Source organism: Rana temporaria, chromosome 1, assembly GCF_905171775.1.
Source record: "Rana temporaria chromosome 1, aRanTem1.1, whole genome shotgun sequence".
In the NCBI taxonomy this organism is placed as follows: domain Eukaryota; kingdom Metazoa; phylum Chordata; class Amphibia; order Anura; family Ranidae; genus Rana; species Rana temporaria.
In genome coordinates, this window is record NC_053489.1 from 9,119,776 (window position 1) to 9,145,071 (window position 25,296).

Sequence of the window (25,296 nt, forward strand, 5' to 3'; positions counted from 1 at the left end):
AGTCTCCCCTTTTATTAAGGTCCCCATCCCAGTCTCCCCTTTTATTAAGGTCCCCATCAGAGTCTCCCCTTTTATTAAGGTCCCCATCCAAGTCTCCCCTTTTATTAAGGTCCCATCCGAGTCTCCCCTTTTTATTAAGGTCCCCATCCGAGTCTCCCCTTTTATTAAGATCCCATTTTATTAGGGCCCCAACCGAGTCTCCCCTTTTATTAAGGCCCCCCTTCAGAGTCTCCCCTTTTATTAAGGTCACCATCAGAGTTCTCCCCTTTTATTAGGGCCCCCAACCGAGTCTCCCCTTTTATTAAGGCCCCCCTTCAGAGTCTCCCCTTTTATTAAGGTCACCATCAGAGTTCTCCCCTTTTATTAGGGCCCCCAACCGAGTCTCCCCTTTTATTAGCACCCCCAACCGAGTCTCCCCTTTTATTAGGGCCCCCAACTGAGTCTCCCCTTTTATTAGCACCCCCAACCGAGTCTCCCCTTTTATTAGGGCCCCCATTGAAGTTCTCCCCTTTTATTAGGGCCCCCAACCAAGTCTCCCCTTTTATTAGGGTCACTGTAAAAATCCCACCTTACACCAGGGTCACCGTCAGAGGCCCCTCCTTCATTAGGGTCCCTATCAGGCCCCTCCTTCATTAGGGTCCCCATCAGGCCCCCTTTCATAAGGGACGCCATCTGGTCCCCCCTTTCATTAGGGTCCCCACCCAAGTTCACCCCTTTCTGGGTCCCCATCAAAGTTCTCTCTTTTTTAAGGGTCACCATCAGAGTCACCCCTTACATCAGGGTCACCGTCAAAGGCCCCCCTTTTTTTAGGGTCCCTATCTGTGTCCCCCCTTCATTTGGGGTTTCCATTAGAGTCCCCTTTTTATTAGGGTCCCCATTTGACTCCCCCTTTCATTAGGGTCCCCATCCGAGTGTCCCCTTTTATTAGGGTCCCCATCAGAGTTTTCCCTTTGATAAGCATCACCACAGAGTCCCCTCTTACATCAGGGTCACCGTCAAAGTCCCCCCTTTATTAGGGTCCCCATCAGGCCCCCATTCATAAGAGTCCCTATCCTGGTTCCCTCTTTCATTAGGGTCCCCTTGTGAGTCTCTTCTTTTATTTGGGTCCCCATCTGAGTCTCTCCTTTTTTTTAGGGTCTCCATCCGAGTCCCCATTTTTATTAGTGTCCCCATATGAGTCTGCCCTTCTATTTGGGTCCCCAACCAAGTCCGTCCTTTCATTAGGGTCCCCATCAGCCCCCCTTTTTTATCAGGGTCCCTATCTGAGCCCCCCTTTCATTAGGGTCTCCATTCAAGTCCCCCCTTTCATTAGGATCCCCATCAGAGTTCTCCCTTTGATTAGTGTCACCATCGGATTCCCCCCTAACATCAGAATCCCCATCAGGCCCCCCTTTCATAAGGCTCTGTTTCCAATACTGCGAGTTGTGCGACTTGACACATGTGAAGTCGCATGACAAGTCAAAATCAATGTATTTCTATGGTCCCCATTCCAATTGGTGCGACGCCACAAGTCACAGCGACGCCAAAAAAGGTTTTTGAACTACTTTGTTCCGCCTTCGGTGTGAATTGTTCTCACTGGTTGCATGACATTGCATTGCAAAGTCGCACTGTAAATCGTGCGACTTTAGGGGTCACAATATTGGAAACCTAGCCTTAGAGTCCCTATCCTAGTCCCCATTAGGGTCTCCTTATGAGTGTCCCTTTTTATTAGGGTCCCCACCCAAGTCTCCCTTTTTATTAGGGTCCTTACCCGAGTCCTCCTTTTTTTAGGGTCCCTATCTGAGTCTGCCTTTCATTACAGTCCCCATCACATTCCCCCTTTTTATTAGTGTTTCCATCTAAGTCCCTCCCTTCATTAGGGTCCCCATCAGAGCCCCCCCCCCCCCATACATACATACAAAGTCCTTCCTTACTGTACACATCAGCTGTTGAAGGAGGGGGAGCAGAGACTATGTACATAAGCTGAGGGTGGATAAAACCCTTGAGTGGGCTGCAGTTTGGAGACCCCGCTCTATAACAGTCATAAATTAGTGAATCCAATGCTAGTTCCCTAAATGCTACTTTGTTCTAGTGGTTTCGGTATTCTGAAATCCAGCCAGGTGAGAGGATGGAGATGAGGTGGGAAATCCATCCAGGTGAGGGGATAGAGATGGGTCTGGAATTACGGCCAGGTGGGAGGATGGGGCTGGAAATCCGACCAGGATAGAGGATGGGGCTGGAAATCTGGCCAGGTGAGAGGATGGAGATGGGACTGGAAATCCGGCCAGGTGAGAGGATGAAGATGGGACTGGAAATCCGGCCAGGTGAGAGGATGGGGCTGGAAATCCTGCCAGGTGAGAGGATATAGATGGGGCTAGAAATCCGGCCAGGTGAGAGGATGGGGCTGGAAATCCGGCCAGGTGAGAGGATGGGGCTGGAAATCTGACCAGGTGAGAGAATGGGACTGGAATTCCGGCCATGTGGAGGGATGGGGCTGGAAATCTGGCCAGGTTAGAGGATGGGGCTGGAAATCTGACCAGGTGAGAGAATGGGACTGGAATTCCGGCCATGTGGAGGGATGGGGCTGGAAATCTGGCCAGGTTAGAGGATGGGGCAGGAAATCCGGCCAGGTGAGAGAATGGGGCTGGAATTCCGGCCAGGTGGAGGGATGGGGCTGGAAATCCGGCCAGGTGAGAGGATGGGGCTGGAAATTCGGTCAGGTTAGAGGATGGGGCTGGAAATCTGGCCAGCATAGAGGATGGGGCTGGAAAACTGACCAGGTGAGAGGATGGAGATGGGGCTGGAAATTCAGTCAGGTGAGAGGATGGAGATGAGGTGGGAAATTCGACCAGATAAGAGGATGGGATGGGGCTGGAAAAATGGCCCGGTGAGATAATGGAGCTGGGACTGGAAATCTGGAGTGAGAGGACAGAGATGATGAGAAGTACCAGAAAAGGACAGGATGGGGGGGCATAGGATAGAGATTAAGGGAGGCACATTTGGGGGTTGATGTGGAGTGAGAGGATGGAGATGATGAGGGGCACATTGGGGGGGGGAGATGTGGAGTGAGAGGATAGAGATGATGAGGAGCACATTTGGGGGTTGATGTGGAGTGAGAGGATGGAGATGATGAGGAGCACATTTGGGGGTTGATGTGGAGTGAGAGGATGGAGATGATGAGGAGCACATTTAGGGGTTGATGTGGAGTGAGAGGATGGAGATGATGAGGAGCACATTTGGGGGTTGATGTGGAGTGAGAGGATGGAGATGATGAGGAGCACATTTGGGGGTTGATGTGGAGTGAGAGGATGGAGATGATGAGGAGCACATTTAGGGGTTGATGTGGAGTGAGAGGATGGAGATGATGAGGAGCACATTTGGGGGTTGATGTGCTCCTCATCATCTCCATCCTCTCACTCCACATCAACCCCCAAATGTGCTCCTCATCATCTCCGTCCTCTCACTCCACATTTGGGGGTTGATGTGGAGTGAGAGAAAAGAGATGATGAGGGGACAGATGTGGATCTGGGGAGTGAAGGATAAAGCGAGGAGGTTGAGGGATGGAAATGATGAGAGGATGGAGATGTCAGATTTGGGGAGTGAAGGGGATGGTGGGGAGGTTGAGGGGTGGAGATGATGAAGGGACAGATGTGGGATGAGAGGATGGATATGATGATGATGATGATGATGATGATGAAGGCACTGATGTTGGGTTTGGGGAGTGAAGGGGAAAATGAGGAGGCTGAGGGATGGAGAGGATGGAGATGATGATAAGAGGATGGAGATGATGATGAAGGGACAGATGCCAGATTCGGCAAGTGAAGGGGAAAGTGAGGAGGTTGAGGGATGGAGATGATGGGACAGATGTGGGATGAGAGGATGGAGATGATTGAGGGATAGATGTGGGATGAGAGGATGGAGATGATGAGGGGACAGATGTGGATTCTGGAAGTGAAGGGAAAAGTGAGGGATGGAGATGATGGGGAGACAGATGTGGAGTGAAAGGATGGAGATGATGAAGGAACAAATGTGGATTTGAGGAGTGAAGGGGAAAGTGAGGAGGCTGAGGGATGGGGATGAGGAGAGGATTTGGGGAGTGAAGGAGAAAGTGAGGAGGCTGAGGGATGGGGATGAGGAGAGGATTTGTGGAGTGAAGGAGAAAGTGAGGAGGCTGAGGGATGGGGATGAGGAGAGGATTTGTGGAGTGAAGGAGAAAGTGAGGAGGCTGAGGCGTAGAGATGATGAAGGGACAGATGTGGGATGAGAGGATGGAGATGATAGATTCAGGGAGTGAGGGGGGCTGAGGGATGGAGATGATGAGAGGACGAAGATGATGGATTTGGGGGAGTGAAGAGGAAAGTGAGGAGGCTGGGGGATTGAGATGATGAGAGGATCGAGATGATGATGAGAGGACTGAGATGTCAGATTTGGGGAGTGAAGGGGATGGTGGGGAGGCTGAGGAATGGAGATGATGAGGGGATGGAGATGATGGATTTGGGAAGTGAAGGAGAAAGTGAGGAGACTGAGGGATGGAGATGAGGAGAGGATGGAGATGATGATGAAGGGACAGATGTCGGATTTGGGGAGTGAAGGGGAAAGTGAGGAGGCTGGGGGATGGGGATTCAGAGAGGATGGAGATGACGAGAGGATGGCGATGACAATGGAGGGACAGATGTCTGATTCGGGGAGTAAAGGGAAAAGTGAGGAGGATGAGGGATGGAGATGATGAGAGGACAAAGATGTCGGATTCGGGGAGTGAAGGGGAAAGTGAAGAGGGATGGAGGCTGATCTGGAAGGGAGGAGGTTGAGGGATGGAGATGACGATGAAGGGACAAATGTGGGATGAGAGGATGGAGATGATGATGAGAGGATGGAGATGATGATGAGAGGATGGAGATGATGATGAGAGGATGGAGATGATGATGAGAGGATGGAGATGATGATGAGAGGATGGAGATGATGATGAGAGGATGGAGATGATGATGAGAGGATGGAGATGATAATGAGAGGATGGAGATGACAATGAAGGGACAGATGTCGGATTCGGGGAGTGAAGGGGAAAGTGAAGAGGGATGGAGGCTGATCAGGAAGGGAAGAGGTGATGAGAGGATGGAGATGACGATGAAGGGACATATGTGGGATGAGAGGATGGAGATGACGATGAAGGGACAGATGTGGGATGAGAGGATGGAGATGACGATGAAGGGACAGATGTGGGATGAGAGGATGGAGATGATGATGAGAGGATGGAGATGTTGGATTCAGGGAGTGAAGGAGAAAGTGAAGAGGGATGGAGGCTGATCAGGAAGGGAGGAGGTTGAGGGATGGAGATGACGATGAAGGGACAGATGTGGGATGAGAGGATGGAGATGACGATGAGAGGATGGAGATGATGATATAGGGACAGATGTCGGATTCGGGGAGTGAAGAGGGATGGAGGCTGATCAGGAAGGGATGAGGTTGAGGGGTGGAGATGACGATGAAGGGACAAATGTGGGATGAGAGGATGGAGATGACAATGAAGGGACAGATGTGGGATGAGAGGATGGAGATGACAATGAAGGGACAGATGTGGGATGAGAGGATGGAGATGACAATGAAGGGACAGATGTGGGATGAGAGGATGGAGATGACAATGAAGGGACAGATGTGGGATGAGAGGATGGAGATGATGATGAGAGGATGGAGATGATGATGAAGGGACAAATGCGGGATGAGAGGATGGAGATGATGATGAAGGGACAGATCTCGGATTTGGGGAGTGAAGGGGAAAGTGAAGAGGGATGGAGGCTGATCAGGAAGGGATGAGGTTGAGGGATGGAGATGACGATGAAGGGACAAATGCGGGATGAGAGGATGGAGATGATGATGAGAGGATGGAGATGTCGGATTCGGGGAGTGAAGGGGAAAGTGAAGAGGGATGGAGGCTGATCTGGAAGGGAGGAGGTTGAGGGATGGAGATGACGATGAAGGGACAGATGTGGGATGAGAGGATGGGGATGATGATGAGAGGATGGAGATGTCGGATTCGGGGAGTGAAGGGAAAGTGAAGATGGATGGAGGCTGATTAGGAAGGGAGGAGAGGATGGAGATGACGATGAAGGGACAGATGTGGGATGAGAGGATGGGGATGACGATGAGAGGATGGAGATGATGATTAGAGGATGGAGATGTGGGATTCGGGGAGTGAAGGGGAAAGTGAAGAGGGATGGAGGCTGATCAGGAAGGGAGGAGGTTGAGGGATGGAGATGACGATGAAGGGACAGATGTGGGATGAGAGGATGGGGATGATGATGAGAGGATGGAGATGTCGGATTCGGGGAGTGAAGGGAAAGTGAAGAGGGATGGAGGCTGATCAGGAAGGGAGGAGGTTGAGGGATGGAGATGACGATGAAGGGACAGATGTGGGGTGAGAGGATGGAGATGATGATGAGAGGATGGAGATGTTGGATTCGGGGAGTGAAGGGGAAAGTGAGGAGGGAAGGAGGCTGATCAGGAAGGGAGGAGGTTGAGGGATGGAGATGATGATGAAGGGACAGATGTGGGATGAGAGGATGGAGATGATGATGAGAGGATGGAGATGAGGAGAGGATGGAGATGACGATGAAGGGACAGATGTCGGATTCAGGGAGTGAAGGGGAAAGTGAAGAGGGATGGAGGCTGATCAGGAAGGGAGGAGGTGATGAGAGGATGGAGATGACGATGAAGGGACAGATGTGGGATGAGAGGATGGAGATGATGAGGAGAGGATGGAGATGTCGGATTCGGGGAGTGAAGGGGAAAGTGAAGAGGGATGGAGGCTGATCAGGAAGGGAGGAGGTTGAGGGATGGAGATGACGATGGAGGGACAGATGTGGGATGAGAGGATGGAGATGACGATGAAGGGACAGATGTGGGATGAGAGGATGAAGATGATGATGAGAGGATGAAGATGATGATGAGAGGATGGAGATGATGATGAGAGGATGGAGATGATGATGAGAGGATGGAGATGATGATGAGAGGATGGAGATGTCGGATTCGGGGAGTGAAGGGGAAAGTGAAGAGGGATGGAGGCTGATCTGGAAGGGAGGAGGTTGAGGGATGGAGATGACGATGAAGGGACAGATGTGGGATGAGAGGATGGGGATGCTGATGAGAGGATGGAGATGTCGGATTCGGGGAGTGAAGGGAAAGTGAAGATGGATGGAGGCTGATCAGGAAGGGATGAGGTTGAGGGATGGAGATGACGATGAAGGGACAGATGTGGGAGGAGAGGATGGAGATGATGATGAGAGGATGGAGATGTCGGATTCGGGGAGTGAAGGGAAAGTGAAGATGGATGGAGGCTGATCAGGAAGGGAGGAGAGGATGGAGATGACGATGAAGGGACAGATGTGGGATGAGAGGATGGAGATGATAATGAGAGGATGGAGATGACAATGAAGGGACAGATGTGGGATTCGGGGAGTGAAGGGGAAAGTGAAGAGGGATGGAGGCTGATCGGGAAGGGAGGAGGTTGAGGGATGGAGATGACAATGAAGGGACAGATGTGGGATGAGAGGATGGAGATGACGATGAAGGGACAGATGTGGGATGAAAGGATGGAGATGATGATGAGAGGATGGAGATGACGATGAAGGGGCAGATGTCGGATTCAGGGAGTGAAGGGGAAAGTGAAGAGGGATGGAGGCTGATCAGGAAGGGAGGAGGTTGAGGGATGAAGATGACGATGAAGGGACAGATGTGGGATGAGAGGGTGAAGATGATGATGAGAGGATGGAGATGATGAGGAGAGGATGGAGAAGATGATGAGAGGATGGAGATGATGAGAGGATGGAGATGACGATGAAGGGACAGATGTGGGATTCGGGGAGTGAAGGGGAATGTGAAGAGGGATGGAGGCTGATCAGGAAGGGAGGAGGTTGAGGGATGGAGATGACGATGAAGGGACAGATGTGGGATGAGAGGATGGCGATGACGATGAGAGGATGGAGATGAAGATGAGAGGATGGAGATGACGATGAGAGGATGGAGATGACGATGAGAGGATGGAGATGACGATGAGAGGATGGAGATGACGATGAGAGGATGGAGATGTTGGATTGGGGGAGTGAAGGGGAAAGTGAAGAGGGATGGAGGCTGATCAGGAAGGGAGGAGGTTGAGGGATGGAGATGACGATGAAGGGACAGATGTGGGGTGAGAGGATGGGGATGACGATGAGAGGATGGAAATGATGATTAGAGGATGGAGATGTGGGATTCGGGGAGTGAAGGGGAAAGTGAAGAGGGATGGAGGCTGATCAGGAAGGGAGGAGGTTGAGGGATGGAGATGATGATGAAGGGACAGATGTGGGATGAGAGGATGGAGATGATGATGAGAGGATGGAGATGACGATGAGAGGATGGAGATGACGATGAAGGGACAGATGTGGGATTCGGGGAGTGAAGGGGAAAGTGAAGAGGGATGGAGGCTGATCAGGAAGGGAGGAGGTTGAGGGATGGAGATGACGATGAAGGGACAGATGTGGGGTGAGAGGATGGAGATGATGATGAGAGGATGGAGATGTTGGATTCGGGGAGTGAAGGGGAAAGTGAGGAGGGAAGGAGGCTGATCAGGAAGGGAGGAGGTTGAGGGATGGAGATGATGATGAAGGGACAGATGTGGGATGAGAGGATGGAGATGATGATGAGAGGATGGAGATGAGGAGAGGATGGAGATGACGATGAAGGGACAGATGTCGGATTCAGGGAGTGAAGGGGAAAGTGAAGAGGGATGGAGGCTGATCAGGAAGGGAGGAGGTGATGAGAGGATGGAGATGACGATGAAGGGACAGATGTGGGATGAGAGGATGGAGATGATGATGAGAGGATGGAGATGATGATGAGAGGATGGAGATGTCGGATTCGGGGAGTGAAGGGGAAAGTGAAGAGGGATGGAGGCTGATCAGGAAGGGAGGAGGTTGAGGGATGGAGATGACGATGGAGGGACAGATGTGGGATGAGAGGATGGAGATGACGATGAAGGGACAGATGTGGGATGAGAGGATGAAGATGATGATGAGAGGATGGAGATGATGATGAGAGGATGGAGATGATGATGAGAGGATGGAGATGTCGGATTGGGGGAGTGAAGGGGAAAGTGAAGAGGGATGGAGGCTGATCAGGAAGGGAGGAGGTGATGAGAGGATGGAGATGACGATGTAGGGACATATGTGGGATTGGGGGAGTGAAGGGGAAAGTGAAGAGGGATGGAGGCTGATCAGGAAGGGAGGAGGTTGTAGATTATAGAGGGGAGGGAGTCCGCCCAGCCTTCCCACTCCCCCCAGCCTCCCCTGGGACAGCTGCCTCTCAGCCTCCTGCCGGAGGATCTCACATTCAGAATAGTCTGCTCTCGGGTGAGAAGAAGTCCGGACGGTGTGTCTTGTGGATGACACTGTGGGATATTCCTCCTTGGATACAGCGGGTGTGGGGACGGACACCCTGGGCTGTTGCTGCTCTTCTTTTCTCTTGTCTGGGAGTTGTGTGGTGTGGTGGAGAGAGGAGCCCCCGGCTACATGTTCTCCATCCAGGATACTCTCTCCAGGGGGGCGCTGAGTATGAAGGAGGAACCCATCCCCTCCGGATTGTCCTCCGTCCGATCCTGGATGCACTCCTCAGGAATAATGGACTCCAGCACCGCCGCACAGAGGTAAGTGACCCCCAGACGGGGACAGGTGACACACGTCATAGGGGAGGACCGGAGGATGGAGGATGGCTGGCATCGGGTGCTGAGGAGAGGACTTTACAGAACTTCTGTCACTGCCCTCCCTGTATCCCATCACTGACTGATACAGCACTGGTCCCCAGACCTAGGGACACTGACACCGGGACCTATCCACTGATACTGGGACCCATCAACTGACACTGGAACCTAGGGACACTCACACTGGGACCTATACACTGATACTGGGACCTAGGGACACTCACACTGGGACCTATCCACTGAGACTTATCAACTGACACTGGGACATCGGGACACTGACACTGGGACTTATTAACTGACACTGGGACCTATCCACTGACACTGGGACTTATCAACTGACACTGGTACCTTGGGACACTGATACTGGGACTTATCCACTGCCAATGGGACTTACCCACTGACACTGAGACTTACCCACTGACACTGGGACCTATCCACTGACACTGGGACTTATCACCTCACACTGAGACTTATCCACTGATGCTGGGACCTCAGGACATGCCACACTGGCACTGTGACCAAGGCTGTGTCACCTACAACACAGTGACAGTGTAACTTCAGGACATTTCACACAGACACTGTGACCCCAGGACATGTCCCACAGTGACCCCAAAACATCTCCCACTAACACTGTGACCCCAGGACATGTCATACTGACACTGTGACCCCAGGATATGTCCCACCGTGACCCCAAAACATCTCCCACTGACACTGTGACCCCAGGACATGTCCCACAGTGACCCCAGGACATGTCCCACTGACACTGTGACCCCAGTAAATGTCCCACAGTGACCCCAAAACATGTCCCAGTGACACTGTGACCCCAGGACATGTCCCACAGTGACCCCAAAACATCTCCCACTGACACTGTGACCCCAGGACATGTCCCACAGTGACCCCAGGACATGTCCTACTGACACTGTGACCCCAGGACATGTTCTACTGACACTGTGACCCCAGAACATGTCCTACTAATGCTGAATCTCAGAACATGATCAACTGACACTGTAACCCCAGGAAATGTCCTACTCTCTTTGAACCTCAGGACATGTCCCACTGACTCTGTGACCCCAGAACATGTTCCACAGTGACCTCAAAACATGTCCCACTGACGCTGTGACCCCAGGACATGTCCCACAGTGACCCAAAAACTAGTCCCAGTGACACTGTGACCCCAGGACATGTCCTACTGACACTATGACCCCAGGACATGTCATACTGACACTGTGACTCCAGGACACGTCCTACTGACACTGTGACCCCAAAATATGTCCCACTGACACTGTGACCCCAGGACTTGTCCCACAGTGACCCCAAGACATGTTTCACTGACACAGTGACCCCAGAACATGTCCCACTGATGCTGTGACCCCAGGACATGTCCTACTGACATTGTGACCCCAAAACATGTCCTATTGACACTGTCACCCCAGGACATGTCCCATTGACACTGTCACCCCAGGACATGTCACTGTGACCTAATGACATGTCCCACTGATACAGGGAACATAGGATATGTTTCCCCTGATGCTGAATGTTGGGATAGGTTCTCTTTGTCTTCCTTGCCTGGGGCAGACGGAGCTTTGTGAGAAGTTTTTGGTGCGGTGCTGTGATTGCCGCTGTCTTTGCTCTCAGCGGATGGATTGTCCCTCTCATAATGGGATGGGATTCCAGTTGCTCCCTCATAGATCAGAGTTTGAATGTCAGTGATAAGACCGCGTTATATCCGTGTCATCTCCTTCCTATTCACATCAATCTGTAACCGCACAACAGCGAGTCAGTGTCGGTATATCAGTGTGTTCGGGGATAATACTGAGTCAGTGCCGGTATATCAGTGTGTTCGGGGTTAATACTGAGTCAGTGCCGGTATATCAGTGTGTTCGGGGTTAATACTGAGTCAGTGCCGGTATATCAGTGTGTTCGGGGATAATACTGAGTCAGTGCCGATATATCAGTGTGTTCGGGGATAATATTGGGTCAGTGCCGGTATATCAGTGTGTTCGGGGATAATACTGAGTCAGTGCCGGTATATCAGTGTGTTCGGGGATAGTACTGAGTCAGTGCCGGTATATCAGTGTGTTTGGGGATAATACCGAGTCAGTGCCAGTATATCAGTGTGTTCGGGATTAATACTGAGTCAGTGGTGGTATATCAGTGTGTTCGGGGTTAATACTGAGTCAGTGCCGGTATATCAGTGTGTTCGGGATTAATACTGAGTCAGTGGTGGTATATCAGTGTGTTCGGGGTTAATACTGAGTCAGTGCCGGTATATCAGTGTGTTTGGGGATAATACCGGGTCAGTGCCGGTATATCAGTGTGTTCGGGGATAATACTGAGTCAGTGCCGGTAGATCAGTGTGTTCGGGGATAATACCGAGTCAGTGCCGGTAGATCAGTGTGTTCGGGGATAATACCGAGTCAGTGCCGGTATATCAGTGTGTTTGGGGATAATACTGAGTCAGTGCCGGTATATCAGTGTGTTCGGGGATAATACTGAGTCAGTGCCGATATATCAGTGTGTTCGGGGATAATATTGGGTCAGTGCCGGTATATCAGTGTGTTCGGGGATAATACTGAGTCAGTGCCGGTATATCAGTGTGTTCGGGGATAGTACTGAGTCAGTGCCGGTAGATCAGTGTGTTCGGGGATAATACCGAGTCAGTGCCAGTATATCAGTGTGTTCGGGATTAATACTGAGTCAGTGGTGGTATATCAGTGTGTTCGGGGTTAATACTGAGTCAGTGCCGGTATATCAGTGTGTTCGGGATTAATACTGAGTCAGTGGTGGTATATCAGTGTGTTCGGGGTTAATACTGAGTCAGTGCCGGTATATCAGTGTGTTTGGGGATAATACCGGGTCAGTGCCGGTATATCAGTGTGTTCGGGGATAATACTGAGTCAGTGCCGGTAGATCAGTGTGTTCGGGGATAATACCGAGTCAGTGCCGGTAGATCAGTGTGTTCGGGGATAATACCGAGTCAGTGCCGGTATATCAGTGTGTTTGGGGATAATACTGAGTCAGTGCCGGTAGATCAGTGTGTTCGGGGTTAATACTGAGTCAGTGCCGGTAGATCAGTGTGTTCGGGGTTAATACTGAGTCAGTTGTTGGAAACTCACTTTGTTTTGGGATCTTCTCTGCATCGTAAATGATTATCATAAACTATCGTCACCGATCTATCGACGATATATTCTCAGAAAAGTTACATTCCTGTAAATCTTTTCTTCTATCTTTTCATGTGACAACACTGAAGAAATGACACAATGTTGTGTAGTGAGTGTACAGCTTGTATAACGGTGTCAATTTGCCGTCCCCTCAAAATAACTCAACACACAGCCGTTAATGTCTAAACCGCTGGCAACAAAAGTCAGTACACCCCTAAGTGAAAATGTCCAAATTGGTTCCAATTATCCACCCCCCCCCCCCTGGTGTCATGTGACTCATTAGTATTACAAGGTCGCAGGTGTGTTAAATTTGGTGTTATCGCTCTCACTCTCTCATACTGGTCATTGGAAGTTCAACATGGCACCTCATGGCAAAGAACTCTCTGAGGATCTAAAAAAAAGAATTATGGGAGAGATTCACAGAGATCGGCGTATCTCATTTACGTTACGCCACCGCAAGTTTTTCAGGCAAGTGCTTTATTCACAAAGCACGTGCCTGTAAAGTTGCGGCGGCGTAGCGTAAATCACCCGGCGGAATTCAAATTCGGCGGGTAGGGGGGGGTGTTTCATTTTAATGAAGCGCGTCCCCGCGCCGAACGAACTGCGCATGCGCCGTCCCTAAAATTTCCGGGCGTGCATTGCTCCTAATATGCTGCAAGGACGTATTGGTTTTGACGTGGATGTAAATTACGCCCAGCCCCACAACGTAATTTTATAAATTTTCGACGCGGGAACGACGGCCGCACTTAACATTGACTGCGCCTCATAGACCCAGGGGCAACTTTACGCCGGGAAAAGCCTAACGTAAACGTTGTAAACTTTACTGCGTCGGCCGCGCGTACGTTCGGGAATTCGCGTATCTAGCTAATTTGCACACTCGACGGGGAAATCGACAAAAGCGCCACCTAGCGGGCAAAAAAAAAATGCAGTTACGATCCGACGGTGTAACACAGTTACGCCAGTTGGCTCTACGGGAAATCTATGCGTAACTGATTCTAAGAATCAGGCGCATAGATACGACCGCGCAACGCAGAGATATGACGGCGTATCTGGAGATACGCCGTCGTATCTCTTCTGAGAATCTGGGCCTGTGTCTCTACATGAAGATGGCCCCTAGGCTATAAGAAGATTGCCAAGACCCTGAAACTGATCTGCAGCACGGTGGCCAAGACCATCCAGCGGTATAACAGGACGGGTTCCCCTCAGAACAGGCCTTGCCATGGTCCACCAAAGAAGTTGAGGTCACGTGCTCAGCGTCATATCCAGAGGTTGTCTTTGGAAAATAGACGTAGGAGAGCTGCCAGCATTGAGGGGGTGTGGAGGGGGTCAGCATCTGTGCACATTCTTCTTTGTAAAATATCTCAAGCTCTGTCAGATTGGATGGAGAGTGTCTGTGATCAGCAATTTCCAAGTCTTGCCACAGATTCTCAATGGGATTTAGGTCTGGACTGTGACTGGGCCATTCTAACACATGAATAGGCTTTGATCTAAACCATTCCATTGTAGCTCTGGCTGTATGTTTAGGGTCGTTGTCCTGCTGGAAGGTGAACCTCCGCCCCAGTCTCAAGTCTGTTGCCGCCTCTAACAGGTTTTCTTCTAATAATGCCCTGCATTTGGCTCCATCCATCTTCCCATCAACTCTGACCAGCTTCCCTGTCCCTGCTGAAGAAAAGCATCCCCACCACATGAAGCTGCCACCACCATGTTTCACAGTGGGGATGGTGTGTTCAGGGTGATGTGCAGTGTTAGTATTCCCCCACACATAGCGTTTTATAGCAATCAATTTTGGTCTCATCTGACCAGAGCCCCTTCTTCCACATGTTTGCTGTGTCCCCCCTTCTCGCAAACTGCAAATGGGACTTCATATGGCTTTCTTCTCGCGACTCTTTCATAAAGGCCAAATTTCAATTGCCGGTAACTGTTGGAAGGGTAACTCTCTATAGGAAGGGCAACGCTCCATAGGAAGAATAACTTTCCATAGGAAGGGTTACTCTTTATAAGAAGGGTAACTCTTTATAGGAAGGGTAACTCTCCATAGGAAGGGTAACTCTGTAACGGAAGAGTAACTGTCTATAGGAAAGTTAACTCCCTATGGGAAGGGTAACTATTTTTAGGAAGGGTAACTCTCTATAGGAAAGTAACGCTCTATAAGAAGGGTAACACTCTATAAGAAGGGTAACTCTCTATAGGAAGGGCAACGCTCCATAGGAAGAATAACTTTCCATAGGAAGGGTTACTCTTTATAAGAAGGGTAACTCTTTATAGGAAGGGTAACTCTCCATAGGAAGGGTAACTCTGTAACGGAAGAGTAACTGTCTATAGGAAAGTTAACTCCCTATGGGAAGGGTAACTATTTTTAGGAAGGGTAACTCTCTATAGGAAAGTAACGCTCTATAAGAAGGGTAACACTCTATAAGAAGGGTAACTCTCTATAGGAAGGGTAACGTTCTATAGGATGGTTAACTCTTTATAGGAAGGATAACTCTTTGTTGGAAGGGTTACTCTCTATAGGAAGGGTAACTCTATAGGAAGGGTAACTCTATAATAGGAAGGGTAACTCTCTATAGGAAGGGTAACGCTCTATAGGAAGGGTAATTCTCTATAGGAAGGGTAACTCTCTAATAGGAAGGGTAACTCTCTAATAGGAAGGGTAACTCTCTAATAGGAAGGGTAACTCTCTATAGGAAGGGTAACTCTCTATAGGAAGGGTAACGCTCTATAGGAAGGGTAACTATTTATAGGAAGGGTAACGCTCTATAGGAAGGATAACTCTTTATAGGAAGGGTAACTCTCTATAGGAAAGTAACGCTCTATAAGAAGGATAACACTCTATATGAAGGGTAACTCTCTATAGGAAGGGTAACTCTCTATAGGAAGGGTAACGTTCTATAGGATGGTTAACTCTTTATAGGAAGGATAACTCTTTGTTGGAAGGGTTACTCTCTATAGGAAAGTAACTCTCTATAAGAAGGGTAACTCTCTATAAGAAGGGTAACTCTCTATAGGAAGGGTAACGCTCTATAAGAAGGGTAACGCTCTATAGGAAGAGTAACTCTCTATAGGAAGGGTAACTCTATAGGAAGGGTAACTCTATAATAGGAAGGGTAACTCTTTATAGGAAGGGTAACTCTCTATCGGAAGGGTAACGCTCTATAGGAAGGGTAACTCTCTATAGGAAGGGTAACTCTCTAATAGGAAGGGTAACTCTCTAATAGGAAGGGTAACTCTCTATAGGAAGGGTAACTCTCTAATAGGAAGGGTAACTCTCTAATAGGAAGGGTAACTCTCTAATAGGAAGGGTAACTCTCTAATAGGAAGGGTAACTCTCTATAGGAAGGGTAACTCTCTATAGGAAGGATAACGCTTTATAGGAAGGTTAACTATCTATAGGAAGGGTAACTCTTTATAAGGAAGAGTAACTCTTTATAGGAAGGGTAACTCTATATAAGGAAGGGTTACTCTTTATAGGAAGGGTAACTCTTTATAGGAAGGATAACGCTCTATAGGAAGGGTAACTCTTTATAAGGAAGGGTAACTCTACTCTCTATAGGAAGGGTAACTCTTTATAGGAAGGGTAACTATCTATAGGAAGGGTAACTCTTTATAAGGAAGGCTAACTCTATAGGAAGGGTAACTCTATAGGAAGGGTAACTCTCTATAGGAAGGGTAACTCTCTATAGGAAGGGTAACTCTCTATAGGAAGGGTAATTCTCTGTAGGAAGGGTAACTCTCTATAGGAAGGGTAATTCTCTGTAGAAAGGGTGTAACTCTGTATAGGAAGGGTAACTCTCTAATAGGAAGGGTAACTCTCTATAGGAAGGGTAGATCTCTATAGGAAGGCTAACTCTGTATAGGAAGGCTAACTCTATAGGAAGGGTAACTCTCTATAGGAAGGGTAATTCTCTGTAGGAAGGGTAACTCTCTATAGTAAGGGTAACTCTGTATAGGAAGGGTAACTCTGTATAGGAAGGGTAAATGTGTATAGGAAGGGTAACTCTCTATAGGAAGGGTAACTCTTTATAAGGAAGGGTAACTCTCTATCTAATAGGAAGGGTAACTCTCTATAAGGAAGGTTAACTCTCTATAGGAATGGTAACTCTTTATAAGGAAGGATAACTCTTTGTTGGAAGGGTAACTCTGTATAGGAAGGGTGATTGTCTATAGGAATGGTAACTTTATATAGGAAGGGTGATTCTCTATAGGAAGGGTAACTCTCTATAAGAAGGGTGATTTTCTATAGGAAGGGTAATTCTCTATAGGAAGGGTGATTCTCTATAGGAAGGGTGATTCTCTATAGGAAGGGTGATTGTCTATATGAAGGATATCTTTCTATAGGAAGAGTAACTCTATAGGAAGGATATCTTTCTATAGGAAGAGTAACTCTATAGGAAGGGTAACTCTATGGGAAGGATATCTCTCTATCAGACTCTAATACATTGTACTATCTCTGCCTACAATCAGAGTCTTCCTCTGCCTGCCCTGGGCCGCTGTGAAGGGCAGGCAGAATCTCATCACCAAAGCTGAGCCGGCGGCGGGCTGTTTACACCGAGGAGGACGGAGCGAGAGGCGGCACGTGGGCTCAGCAGTAGAAGATTCTTCGTGTTCTGAGCATGCCGGGGAATCCGGGAAGGGACTGATTCATAAAACGGAGAAAAGAAAATGAGAATAACACGGATTTTGGACGGGGATTGTGATTGGCCAGTGTGGGCTACAACCCCACATTGCACACCCCGTTCTATTTCTATGTGTTTTATGAATGAATTCTACAACATACCTGCAAAGAATCGATGTTGTCACCACACAGACATCTATGGGGTTCAAACTTTCAGATGCCAAATGTCATTTTCTAGCATATGAAGTGAATGGGTGGCTGTGGGAGAATAATGGAGGTTCTCAGTACTTACCTGATTAGTTAGAGAGATGTTCAGACAGGTAAAAGGAAGGAGACTGGTCGTGCAATGAGATACAGAACTTGTTGCATGACATTTAATTAATATAATATATATATTTGAATGTACACTTTTTTAAAATTATATATATATATAGTTTTTTTTTATAATTAATATAAATAATTTAGATTTTTTAATTAATCATATACATATTAATTCAAAAATCTAAATAATATATTAAAATATATATATGTAAATGTATATATATTTTTTTAATAAATTATAATTATATATATATATATATATATATATATATATATATATATATATATATATATATATATATACATTTTTCTATTAAAACGTATAGATTTTATATATGCAATATTATGATTATATATATATGGTATGGTATGGTATTTTTATTTGTACTAGAATTCTTTACGCTATTGTAAAAAAAATAAAAAAATGTGTATATAATAATAATAATAATAATAATAATAATAAATAAAAAAGTATATATTTATTACATTAGAAAGGAAAAATGCTGGTCATATATACATAAAAAAAATATATATTTTTGCCTATATATATATATATATATATATATATATATATATATATATATATATATATATATATATATATATACATTTTTCTATTAAAACGTATAGATTTTATATATGCAATATTATGATTATATATATATATATATATATATATATATATATATATATATATATATATATATAGGAAAAAATATATATTTTTTTTATGTATATATGACCAGCATTTTTCCTTTCTAATGTAATAAATATATACTTTTTTATTTATTATTATTATTATTATTATTATTATTATTATTATTATATACACATTTTTTTTTATTTTTTTTACAATAGCGTAAAGAATTCTATTACAAATAAAAATACCATTGTGCTACAGGAAATAACTGAGTCTAGAAATGTCAATCTTTTCGGATCTTGCAGTAAAGAGCTGAAACAAATCCTTCTATTCAGCCAATACATTCAGGTTGGTGATGCCTACGTTATCACGACATATGTACTTCCTGGCCTGTATTGCTTGCATTGTACCGAGCTGCTGCAGTAGATGGCGCCATATCAATCATCATGATGGGTAGAGGTAGCACACAGCATTTCGGAACATTCTAAAACATGTACAAACCACTTCTGCATTTGATGTTTCTGCTGCCATTGCCAAGTAACCAGCAGTGGTAAAAAGGATAAATTTTTTCATGCTTTCTACGTAATTTTTTTGTCCCTGCAGCAGAGAAAAAACATTTTAGACATGACTGAGTGAATTCACTGCCCCGTCATAATGTGCACTCTCAGTAGAAACACATCCCCAACATAGGGAAAATGCTGCATGTCGTGTATTTCCTGTGGACAGGTTCTCTTTAAATTTATCTTACATTAACAAAGATCTATCTATCTATCTATCTATCTATCTATCTATCTATCCATCCATCTATCTATCTATCTATCTATCTATCTATCTATCTATCTATCTATCTATCTATCTATCTATCTATCTATCTATCTATCTATCTATCTATCTATCTATCTATCTATCTATCTATCTCATACAGTGTAGATCAGCCTTTCTCCACCACACTTCCTCCAGAGGACATTCTTCAATGATCATCTAGGGCAGGGGTCTCCAAACTGTGGCCCGAGGGCCAGATGTGGCCCTTTGCTAGGCTTTATCAAGCCCTTGGGGCACAATTCCTCCCACCGGGTACCAACAATAGGGCACTATTTCTTCCACCGATACCCATGATGGGATACTATTCCTCCTATTAAGAGGAACACAACTCCTATTTACCACCAACCCCCGAGCCCATATTTATTCTAACTCATGCCAAGCCCATGACATCTTCTGCCCCTGCTGGCCACAATCCCGCCCCCCTAAAGTCTGAAGGACAATAAAGTGGCCCTGTGTTTGAAAAGTTTGGAGCCCCCTGATCTAGGGCATTGTTCCACAAGGACCACCAAGGAGTATTTTATCCAATGACCCCAGGTGAAGGAGGCCCTTCTAATAATCACTAATAAAAGGGCCCTTCTCCCACTGACCACCAATGAAGGGAGCATTTTCCCCACTTACCACCACTGAAGGGGGCCCTTCTCCTAATGAACACCAGTATAGGGGGGCCCTTTCCCAATGACCACCAAGAAAATCATTTTTCCAGTAAACCACAAACATAAGGGGGCCCCTCTCTTAATGACCACCAAAATAAGTGGCTGCTTCTTCCAATGACCACCAAAATAATGACAATATTTTCCACCGATGAAGGGAGGCCTTCTAATGGCCATCAATATAAGCGGGGGTTGCAATGACCAACAATCATACCCGGGTGCTTCTCCCAATGACCAACAATCATAAGGAAAGCCTTCTCCCATTGACCATCAATACAAGGAGGTCCTTCTCCCAATGACCACAAATACAAGGAGGTCCTTCTCCCAGTGACCACCAATACAAGGAGGTCCTTCTCCCAATGACCACCAATACAAGGAGGTCCTTCTCCCAATGACCAACAATACAAGGAGGTCCTTCTCCCAATGACCACCAATACAAGGAGGTCCTTCTCCCATTGACCACCAATTAAAGGGGTGATAGGTGTCCTGGAAGCCGCACATCAAGTCAAAGACTGCTGTGTGATAGCGAATGGCAGTCTAAACCGAGAGCCCCACCAGGCCACGCCCCCGATGCGTTCACCAGCTGAGACTGCCCTTCACTATCACACAGCAGGCTTTGACTTGATATGCGGCTTCCGGGACACCTATCACTCTCTACCCTCCCGGTCAGCACTCACATCGGTGGGCACAGGGCTTCATTACCAATCAGCCTTCAGAGTGGCTCACACATATCTTTGTTTGCTCCAATATAAGGGGGTCCTTTTTCCAATGACCAGCAATATAAGGGTGTACTTTTTCCAATGACCAACAAAAATTAGGACAGTTTTTTTCCACTAATGACCAGTGAATGGAGGCCTTGTTCTAATGGCCATAAATGTAAGGGAGTCTTCTTCTAATGACCACCAATATAAGGGTTCCTTCTTCTACTGACCACCAATATAAGGGTTCCTTCTTCTAATAACCACCAATATAAGGGTTCCTTCGTCTAATGACCACCAATATAAGGGTTCCTTCTTCTAATGACCACCAATATAAGGGTTCCTTCTTCTAATGACCACCAATATAAGGGTTCCTTATTCTAATGACCACCAATATAATGGGTACTTCTTCTAATGGCCACCAATATTAGGGGGTCCTTCTTCCAATTACTACCAAAATAAGAACATTTTTTTTCCACTGATCACCAGTGAAGGGAAGCCTTCCTCTAATGGGCATCAATGTAAGGGGCCCTTCTTCCAATGACCGCCAAGATAAGGGAGCCCTTCTTCCAATGGCAACCAAGATAAGGGGATCCTTTTTCCAATGACTATCAATATAAGGAGGTCCTTTTTCCAATGACCACCAAAATATGGCACATTTTTCCCACTGATCACCAATGAAATGATTCCTTCTAATGGACATCAATATAAGGGGCCCTTCTTCCAATGACCACTAGTATAAGAATGTCCTCATCCAATGTTCACCAAAATAAGGGAGTCCTTCTCCCAGTGACTACCAATATAAGGGAGTCCTTCTAATGACTACCAATATAAGGGAGCCCTTCTTACAATGACCACCAATATAAGGGGGTCGTAACGATGACCACCAATATAAGGGGGTCCTTCTTCCAATGACCACCAATATAAGGGTGTCCTTACAATGTCCACCAATATAAGGGAGTCCTTCTTTTAAATGACTACCAATATAAGGGAGTCCTTCTTCCAAGGACCACTAATATAAGTAGGTCCTTCTTCCAATGACCACCAATATAAGTAGGTCCTTCTTCCAATGACCACCAATATAAGGGGTCCTTCTCCTAGAACCACCAACCGATCCCCAATGGGAACACCACATTGTGTGTCTTTCTTTTCTGGCCATTGTTAACATTTCTTTTATTGTATTAATATTAGTAGTACCCCACATCCCTTCTTCTTTTATGTATTCTTAGGTCCCAGCTTGCTCTTCATGCCCTTGAACCCTGAGCCGTAGATACTTAAATTTTTATCAGGGGTTCCCTTAGACCTGAAAGTCATTTCAAGGGTCCCTCTATGTTAACACAGCTGGGAAAGGCCGGAGTAGAGTATTGTCGAGGAGTTCTTCATATTGCCGAACTCTTCTGGAATGTTCCTGTGAATCCGCCCGTGTTTCTCACCAGCTACAGTGACATGTCCAACATCTGGCTTCACTCAGTGCATCATTAATTTCCCTTTAATTGTCCGGCCTACTGACTGCGGGAACATGTGTGCCTGTAATACGCTCGTTACCGGGAGCGCTCTCTGCGCGTCGACACATTTTACAATAAACAGACTTTAATAATTAGTGAAGAGCAAGCCAACACATGTTCATTACGGTGAGCAGGGTGTCCGGGCCTTGCTCGCCGGTTAGACGGTTCTTAGAGCGAAGATTTTGCAAAGTTCGAAGATAGAGCGTCATAAGCAGCCTCAGACCTCCATATCATCCTTCCAATTAAATCCTAATCAATACTCATGGAGCTTCGTTGTATTCCTCTTGTCTCCGGAGCCGCATTCCGTTTGGTCTTTGCAATCCATCTATAACTACATTTCGGGTGAGCCGTGGTTTGGCCCTTGGCAAGGTCTTCTAGACACAAATCCTTGAAGATTTCCTCCTTCATGCTTGACCAAAGCGAGATTCCCCATAGGACAATAGCCACAGCTGGAAACCAGAGGAGGAAGGGGGGGGGGGGCGAGGTTAGGGAATGAGAGGGAGCGTTACAAGATATTATGTACCGGAAAAGTGGAAACGATCAATGTCCACTGCCAGCGAAAGAGCAGGAGATAAATCTAGTTTTAATAAAAGGCCGAAAGTTTTAGGATTTTGCATTTAAAGAAAAAAACTTTATTTTTTGGATTTTACATAAGACATTTTGTAATAGAATATTTCTTATGCAAAATCCAAAAATGTACACATATTTTAATTAAAAGGTGAACATTTTTGTGGATTTTGAATAAGAAATATTCTAATTAAAAGGTGAACATTTTTGGATTTTGCAAAGGAAACTATGCAATAAAAAATGTGTAAAATTTTGGGGATTTTGCACAAGAAACGTATGCAAAATCCCCAAAAATTTATACATTTTTTATTGCAAAATTTCTTATGCAAAACCCAAAAATGTTTACCTTTTAATTAGATTATTTCTTACGCAAAATCCAAAAATGTACACATATTTTAATTAAAAGATGAGCATTTTTGGATTTTGCATAAGAAATATTCTAATTAAAAGGTGAACATTTTTGGATTTTGCATAAGAAATATTCTAATTAAAAGGTGAACATTTTTTGGATTTTGCATGAGAAATTTTGTAATAAAATGTGTACATTTTTAGATTTTGCATAAGGAATTTTGTAATAAAATATGTGTAAATTTTTAGATTTTGCATAAGGAATTTTATAATAAAATATGTGTACATTTTTAGATTTTGCATAAGGAATTTTGTAATAAAATATGTGTATATTTTTGGATTTTGCATAAGAAATATTCTAATTAAAAGGTGAACATTTTTGGATTTTGAGAAACTTTGCAATAAAAATGTGTAAAATTTTGGGGATTTTGCATAAGAAACGTATGCAAAATCCCAAAAATGTACACAGTTTTTATTGCAAAATTTCTTATGCAAAACCACAAAATGTTTAATTTTTAATTAAAATATTTCTTACGCAAAATCCAAAAATTTACACATATTTAAATTAAAATATGTGTACATTTTTGGATTTTGCATAAGAAATATTCTAATTAAAAGGTGAACATTTTTGGATTTTGCATAAAAAACTTTGCAATAAAAAAGATGTAAAATTTTGGGGATTTTGCATAAGAAACGTATGCAAAATCCCAAAAATGTATACATTTTTTATTGCAAAATTTCTTATGCAAAATCTCAAAAATTGTACACATTTTTTTATTGCAAATTTCTTATGCAAAACCCAAAAATGTTCACCTTTTAATTAAAAGATGATAATTTTTGGATTTTGCATAAGAAATATTCTAATTAAAAGGTGAACATTTTTGGATTTTGCATAAGAAATATTCTAATTAAAAGATAAACATTTTTGGATTTTGCATAAGAAATATTCTAATTAAAAGGTGAGAATTTTTGGATTTTGCATAAGAAATATTCTAATTAAAAGGTGAGAATTGTTGGATTTTGCATAAGAAATATTCTAATTAAAAGATGAGCATTTTTTGATTTTGCATAAGAAATATTCTAATTAAAAGGTGAACATTTTTTGATTTTGCATAAGAAATTTTGTAATAAAATATGTGTACATTTTTGGATTTTGCATAAGAAATATTCTAATTAAAAGGTGAACATTTTTGGATTTTGCATAAGAAACTTTGCAATAAAAAAATGAGTAAAATGTTGAGGATTTTGCATAAGAAACGTATGCAAAATCCCAAAAATCTACACATTTTTTATTGCAAAATATCTTATGCAAAATCAAAAAAATGTTTTGTTTTTTTTCTTTAAATGCAAAATTCTAAAAATGTCATACATGTAATATTTTAGTAACACTTTGGCCTTTTATGAAAACTAGATTCATCTCCTGATATTTGAATTGCAAAATTTCATATGCAAAATCCCAAAATGTTCACCTTTTTAATTATAATATTTCTTATGCAAAATCCCCAAAATTTACACATTTTTTATTATGACATCAAATAAAAAAAAAATTTCTTTAAATGCAAAATTCTAAAACTTTGAGGCTTGTAATATTTTACTAATACGTCAGCCTTTTATGAAAACTAAATTTATCTTCTGCTTTTTTTATTGCAACATTTCTTATGCAAAATCCAAAAATTTACACATTTATATTGCAAAGTTTCTTATACAAAATCCAAAAAGTGTACGTTTTTATTAGAAAATTTCTTGTGAACATTTTTGGGATTTTGCATAAGAAATATACTAGTTAAAAGGTGAACATTTTGGGGATTTTGCATCTTTTAACTAGTATATTTCTTATGCAAAATCCAAAAATGTTCACCTTTTTATTACAATATTTCTTATGCAAAATACAAAAATGCACATTTTTTTATTACAAAATCTCTAAAAAATAATGTTTCTTTAAATGCAAAATTCAAAAAATTTCAGGCATGCAATATTTTACTAATACGTCGGCCTTTTATGAAAACTAGATTTATTTCCTGATTTTTTATTGCAAAATGTATTATGCAAAGTCCAAAAATGTACACATTTTTATTAGAAAATGTATCTTCTAATAAAAATTTGTAAATTTTTGGATTTTGCGTAAGAAATGTTGCAATAAAAAATGTGTACATTCTTTGGATTTTGCATAAGAGATTTTCTAATAAAAATGTGTGCATTCTTTGCAATTTGCATAAGAGATTTTCTAATAAAAATGTGTACATTGTTGTAATTTTGCATAATGCTCGAA

At 44.4% G+C, this 25,296-nt stretch overlaps 1 protein-coding gene across 5 annotated transcripts in view; it reads left to right on the plus strand.

Moving 5' to 3' along the window:
* Window positions 1-9,319: 9,319 nt before the first annotated feature.
* The window catches only part of LOC120924538 (transcription factor COE3-like), a 206,134-nt gene continuing 190,157 nt past the window's right edge, over window positions 9,320-25,296 (plus strand). For 4 of the 5 annotated variants that reach the window (XM_040335506.1, XM_040335515.1, XM_040335524.1 and 1 more), the window contains exon 1: window positions 9,322-9,649. In XM_040335506.1, coding sequence (XP_040191440.1) covers window positions 9,516-9,649 — 134 coding nt within the window. In that variant the 5' untranslated portion in view covers window positions 9,322-9,515. Of the gene's footprint in view, window positions 9,650-25,296 lie in introns of all 5 variants that reach the window. The other variant, XM_040335538.1, reaches the window with a different exon arrangement.